This window comes from Rhyacophila brunnea, unplaced genomic scaffold, assembly GCF_057557595.1.
Source record: "Rhyacophila brunnea isolate RB1 unplaced genomic scaffold, BYU_Rbru_1.0 scaffold_5, whole genome shotgun sequence".
Classification (NCBI taxonomy): Eukaryota; Metazoa; Arthropoda; class Insecta; order Trichoptera; family Rhyacophilidae; genus Rhyacophila; species Rhyacophila brunnea.
In genome coordinates, this window is record NW_028233170.1 from 27645586 (window position 1) to 27652686 (window position 7101).

The 7101-nt window shown below is 34.4% G+C and overlaps 1 protein-coding gene across 2 annotated transcripts; it reads right to left on the reverse strand.

Moving 5' to 3' along the window:
• Positions 1-1057: 1057 nt before the first annotated feature.
• On the reverse strand, positions 1058-5583 carry LOC147066247 (uncharacterized). Of its 2 annotated transcripts, XM_085955896.1 has the most exons (5): positions 5496-5582; positions 4918-4994; positions 4740-4843; positions 4303-4462; positions 1058-2779 (listed from the first exon to the last, which is right to left on the reverse strand). In XM_085955896.1, the coding sequence occupies exons 3-5, from the start codon at positions 4808-4810 to the stop codon at positions 1919-1921; spliced, it is 1092 nt and encodes a 363-aa protein (XP_085812022.1). In that variant the 5' UTR covers positions 4811-4843; positions 4918-4994; positions 5496-5582; the 3' UTR covers positions 1058-1918. The 2 variants fall into 2 exon arrangements, with proteins under 2 accessions (XP_085812022.1, XP_085812023.1); XM_085955897.1 differs by lacking the exon at positions 4918-4994 and having other exon boundaries at positions 1769-2779; positions 5496-5583.
• Between the last annotated feature and the right edge of the window lie 1518 nt (positions 5584-7101).

Genomic DNA, 7101 nt, shown 5'->3' on the forward strand with positions numbered 1-7101 from the left:
GGTTTAGGCAGGGCTTAATGCTTTTTAAAAAACTAACCAACATCTGTAATATGTACCTATTCTTAATTCAACGAAAACAAATAAGTGTGACTGAAAAAATCTGCACAATTTTTGTTGGATAGCCAATAGCATACCTAAACTATTATGATTTGGTTTAGACGGGGTTTAATTGAATTTTAAAAACTAACCAGCACTATCTGCAAATTGTATTTTTAGTTCAATGAAAACAAATAAGTATGACTGATAAAGTTTAGGATGCACTATTTATGTGAAATCTTAATAGCCTACCTCCACTCCTCGCCACTGACCGCAACACTTGAAGAAAATTAGAAATATATTGAGTGCTGTAAAAATCTGCCTAGGCCTGATGTAGAAAAAAACCCAATTGTGGATAAAGAGTTGTACGATAGTCGAGCGGTAACGTGTCGGATTATAATGCCGCGGTTTCTCCTAAAAACAAAAATATGTATGTTAATTCAACCTCCAACCCGTGGATCCCGCGATCCTCTTAGGATCAAACATGATGTATGTATGCGTGTAAAACCACCCAGAATTCATCGATGATAATCCTAGACAAAAAGTTTTTCCATGCGGTCAATGCAAAATAAAATTTTATTGGCATCGAAAATACTCGAACACTCGTGTTTCACCATCTCTCTATTGAATGTTTTAGTCTTTGCGACAGAATTTTGAATTAACAGATAAACAGCTAAATAGCAAAAAGCTTCAGGTTTTGATGATCATTATTGGAAGCGAAAATTTACTATGTGTCTCAAAAGCGTCTCTAAAATTAATACTGATGTAAAGGGATGATCACCTGGTTTGCTCATAATATGAGATGTAGGTATTTGCTCCAAGGTTCGTCATATTGCTCCGTTAGTTGGAATCGGTATCCGGACAAAACAGAATACGAAGAAACAGAACGGTGTTTTATCATATTCTGTTTATTCATGGAACTGTTTGATCATATTATTTTCACTAGAGGATTAAAATAATTATTACTGTCTTGAAGAAAGTGTTTAAGCTTTTTGGGGAAAAAATAATATAGGTCATCATTGTAATATTCCATTTATTTCTCTATATCTACAGCTAAAATATACTTAACAATAAAAACATCTATATCAAAAGAATGTAATTTTTGAGAGAATTCATAAAACTTTATTCACAATAATATTAAATGTACCTACCTATAAAATAAGTTACAAAAAGTATAGGTACCTATTTACTGATATTATAATATGTAGTTATTATACAGGCAATGTGCTATAATAAATAAGTCATATTCATTGAATAATATTCATTGGATAAATCTATAAATTTATTGGGTTTGATAAAGAATTACTATGCAGGTACCTGCCTACCGCTCGATTTTCGTATATTCTAAGTAAGATTAAATTATTGGTATGCACAAAGAAAGTGATATATTATTATAATACTTTTAAAATGCCACACTTTTACAGAAAATGGAAATGATCAAAAGAATGATTACAATATTCGTAACAATTATTGTCAATATTTTGCTTATGTTTTTTACTATATATTTAGGTAATTATTCTATATATTTTTAATAATAAAATTTAATTCGAAAACTCTTTTGTGATAATATTATTGTCAATAATAGCTGTCTGAAATATAATATAATTAAGGTATCATGGCGGCATATTGGGATTTAAAATAATTAAGATAAAACCGACCCTATCTATCTATAAAATTAAAAATGCTTTCAAAGATCACTCCCTTAATAAAAAAAAACTGTTAATGTTGTAATCACTTCGAAAACCCATTAATTTACGCACATTTCAATGTATTTCACATTCACAGCATTAATTTAATAATTTATTTTGTATCACAATTATCAGTCGCGAAGTACATCTTTACTAAACAATGACTTAATACGATTTTTGAGCAATTGGTCGCCTCAAGACCTATTGTAGAGGCTGGCTAGGCGCGTGAGGGTCACCGCAGCTTCGACTTCTTCGCGACCGTGGACACACGTTTCACTATCCACAGGACCTATGCTTGGAGCATTAAATTCTAGCCTGTTATCACGATACAGTGGTGCTTGAGAGATATTGAGATCATTGGAGCAATATTCAGACAGATGATTCGGTCGCGACCCATTAATGGAAGTGCCGCAGTTTCGAACGGCTGGCCTGGAAGACATGGACTGTTTTTTATCTGGCCTGCTGCGGATGTTGGCGTTCCACGTGACATAGTTGCTTTGGCGAGGCTGAAAGTTAGCCGCGCTCTCTCGCCATTTCGTCAGCTGCACAGGCGGCGGAGCGGAGTCCATGGATTTGGAAACTGCAGTATCTTCGCTGCTCTCCGAACTGGGTTGCAGGCCCTTCAAATATTTCTTCATGATATTGTTTTTGTACTTGGCCGATATGAGGCCGGCGAATGCATCCGTCTTGTTGCCTTTACATTCTTCAGTCGTTGAACTTACTTGGTAGCATTGAGCGGTGCACTGGCTTTCGATTTGAGGAGATCTGTAGTTGGTGAACGTCGCGTCCTTGTCGGCGTCTTCTTGCAGACGGCGCTGTCCAGAACATAGGGCGCTGTAACAATGGTCTCCCGAAAGAGCGACTTCGCCGTAGCTGTCGAGAGTGGCAGGGTCTGGTTCGCCCCAGATGCTGTCATCTGAAGAAATGCTGAACTGCTCGACGTTTCCTTGAGCTTGATTATTGTAGGTTTTTATCAAATGCCCCCAAGTTTTTCTATGTCGTTCACTACCAGCATTCTTCAGTTTTCGTCTCCAATTAGCAAACCAGTTGCAGATCTGAAACAATATGTTTCCTATTTTTGAGTATTTTTTCATTGAAAATTAAAGCAGGTGGGTAAGCCCTATGTATTACAAGAGGCGTAATTATTAATACTATATACTAATATTATTTGTTAGGTTAGGTTTTCATTCTTGATTTCATGAATTTTGCCAAAATCTGCTATGAAAATTGAATTAATGTTCATATTGAATCTAATAAAATTGGAGACCGTATAGTATACGGTCATCTCTTTCCGATAAGAAAGCTCACCGTGAAATGTTTTACGCACAATTTACCTACATGTAACCGTTAAAGCTAGTCTATTTTTCGCATCTGTTTTCCACAATAATAATATGAATTTGATTTTAATTGTAATAACAGTTACTTACTAGGTTCTAGTGACTACATAGAATATTATGTCGAACTGAGAAACCAAATTTAGATACCTACTAAGTAAATAACTGACGAACACATTAAAATTACGTACCAATTTCACATTTTCTATCTAGATACGAAGAATGTGTACCCCCATAATGATAAAGGTCAAAAAGTATTCACTCAGCCCTTATTATTTATGAGGTAGAAATTACAAACATGGATTTGTCATATTTATTCCTGAAAAAAACAATGTGCCTAGTAAGTGTCGTCAGCGGAATGCCTAACCTCTGTTAAGTAAAGAGCCCTGTGTAAAAAATCGTTTAATGGAAAGAAACATTTTCAAATAAATAATAAGTATTTTTGGTAGCTACATATTGAAATATAGTATAAATAGCAAAGATTTAAATGTAAGTATCCACGAGGCAGATTTAACCAGTCGCAGGCCCTACTCGCAGTAGGTACCTATCCATTTGTACCACAATGCAAAAGACCTAATATAAAAAAAACGAAAGCCATGAAACATCGCAATTCATAATAAGGTATTAATTTCTAAATTTTTTGTTCTGATTGATTGATTCCTTTCTCCTGACTGTTAATTATTTCCTAAATACATCGTTGATTCCAAATTCAGTATGATTGACTATATTTTTTCGTTTTATTATACGTTTATCCTTTCAGTTGTAATCGAGATTATCTTCAAACCCTGATATTAAAGATAGTGAATCTCAATAGATTCGATGAATAATTATTCATACTTTAGCCATTCAAAATATATATTAGTAGGTAAGTAATTTACTTCTTGCGTTAAACCTTTGCAATAAATGGCTACATAAAAATATAAGAGCATTGTTACAGTTTCATTTTTTTGTAAAATATTTCAGAATATATTTTTTTTGAAAATGTTGAATTTGGGGATCACCTGCACGAATTAGAGAGTGCTGGTAAATCCGCCCTCGAGTAGATAGATACCTGCATAATACTACCAATATACGAAACAAAAACACGTGTTAGTTTGTTTTCTCATTTCCTCATACAAATGCCAAGATAATAAACAAATAAGTGTAAATACGTAGACAGGTGCATAATATGACACAATTCGTTTGATAAACATTGGAATCTATTTTTTTTTTTTTTAAATTGTAGTGAAATCAATTTATTTTACCTGAATGTATGTCAGTCCAGTTTCGTCTGCTAAAATTTTCTTTTCTTCCCTATTCGGGTACGGATTTTCTCTTCGCCGCACGAGCCATTCTTTTAAGAATCGTTTTATGTCTGGGGTGAATAATCTCTTGGCTGGTCTTTGTCCTACGCCGAAAGATTTTCTGCAAATAAATTTACATGAAAAATTCATTAAACATTTTAAATAGACATCGTGCAATTAATATTTCTTTTAGTAATTAATTAATTTAAAATTCTTTAAAAAAATAATTGAAAAAATACAAAATAAAATAATGCAGACAGACAACACTACAATTCAATGAATAAAATAATAATGTATTATTGATTAGTGTTAAGGGTGTCACACAACGTACCATTATTTGTTATTTGGTTCTTGTTAATGTTTTTTGGCACACGGCACACGACCATTCCATCACAAACCTGGAGTATCGTCGGTTCCTCACCGGCCGCATGGACTTAGAGCCAGCCGATTTCAAAAAACTTTCATCCATAGCGTATTAGTGTGTTGACTTCACTGGACATTACTTAAAAAAAATCAATATTATGAGTTGAACTGTTAATGGTAAAAAAATGAATTGTTTTCACGAGCGATGCTCACCGCGACAATCATTCAACTCATCTGATGAGAGAAAAACAGCTCTTCACTCGCGAACTTCGATCGCAGTAGGGGATGGCCTGCCACAAAAAAAACACCTCTGTAAAAATAGGAACGCTTAAGACTAATGTCATCTAATTTATTTATAAATAGCCATCAAAACATGACATGTTATTTTTTTATGTTTCTCGTTTGACCTCACCATGTCGATGAAAATGGATAACCCTGACGTAATTACAACATGGCGTCTCAAAATCTTATAAAAATCATGTTGTTATTTGTTAAAACAGACAAAGAAAATAATTTAATTGTTATGTAATCTGATTGTTCGTTGAAGATAACAACGTTGTACTTTTGTTGCAGAAAATGGATGAAAAAAAGTCATGAAAATTCCACAAAGAAATTGAAAACATCGGAATCCATTTGAAAACAAATTAAAATTACGGCTTTCCGGAAAACTGTTTTCCGCGAAAACTACTTTTTACGACGTCGTTATTTTGTGGTAAGTTGTGAAAATAGACTAGTCATGTTTGGGTTAGCGGAGTTTACCTTGAGGCGAGATAATTGGCGAGATTGCTCACCTGTGCGGCGGGTCCCGGTGACGAGATAAAAGGGAAATGGCGCTCGGGTCAGCGTGATGCACCGCCGATGTCGCGATGGACAACGGCGACGGCTACTTGTTGCATCGACGTCGGCGGGCAGCGACGCCTGGCGACGCCGAGGAGAGGCCGGCGTCCGCGCTCGTGCACTGTGCAGCGGTGGATAAAGCTCGCGACTTTATTTCGGGAGCCGGCTCCCGCGTCGTCTTTTTTCAGATGTTAGAAGTCAATTCAGTCGCGCGTTGGTCCGCAGACTGTCTTCGTCGCTAATGCAATGTTCTATGCATAAAACGAGCGATGTTTTGGTTCAGTATTTTATTTTTAGCGACGATTATTTTATATAACCAAAACGATCTTATTTGACTACGAGAAGATGTTTTGTTTTTTAACAAAACGTTCCCATCTGTTATAATAATATACGAATAGGTGTGAGTGCAGACATGTAAACCACACACTTAGGTACTTATCAACCTACTTAAAGTAAGAATTTCTTGCAAAGAGCTTCCAGCATTAAACAAAAAGATAATATCTCATCTATAGAGATAATACACATACCTACATAATTTACATCTCGGTTATTAGAAGTAAAAAAAGCAAATCAGGTTGTATTATCTGCATAATTCATTTTGTTTTTTGAATTCTAGGAAGTTGTTGTTTATGTCTCAAGCAAAATAGTATTTTGTAAATTAATATTAATTCGCTAAAAATAAAAAATATATAACCGTCAATTCCAATTGTTATATTATTACCTATTAATACACGTCAAAAAACTAAAACTATTATTAACAGTTGGTAAATAATGCTGTTATTTACCTAACTATCGCAATATATGTACATACTTTATAATTATTATAACCTAATATTGTTTTGACAGTACAATATCTTCCCGCAATCACGTAATATCTTATTATTGAATCAAACTGATCCATGAAAAGTATTTTATGAGAAATAATAACATTTTAAGATTTAAACAGATTTAAACACACGGACTATTAGAAACTGCATGCCTAAATAATCAAAGGGTTAGGTAGGAATTGTATTCGCTGAAAGTGTTTTGTATTTATTTATAAATAAGAAGGTATTTCATGAAAAAAAAACATGAAATGTCCACATGGCTAATATACTTGCTTGCCGCTCCACGTGCTATTTGATGTAGCACGCCAGGATTATGTTTCAGAATTTACAAAAATAGGCGATCTTTTTCCCATATTGTGAGATTCTGTACCTACTAATCAAAAAGCGTGCGTGCTTTGACGTCCTAAAATGGGAACATTATTTAAAACGATAAAGTTAACTAGGTCATTTTTCACGCTCACTACGCGTAGATATTTTAAAAGTTACTTACCTATACAGAAAAAATATATTTAAAACAACTGTCTATTCATTGTTATTATTATCTTCTTCTAAATGAGATTAGCTATCCTCACAGTGATCATAATTTTGGAGGTAGCAGAATAGCTTAAACCTACATGTGGCGAAGGATGGAGGTAGGCTGTGGAGATTCGACATGTCATAATAGGTACTATAATGGGCTAAACACATTAATATCACGTTACGTGCCGTCGCGGTGGGGAAAAGCGTGTAACGT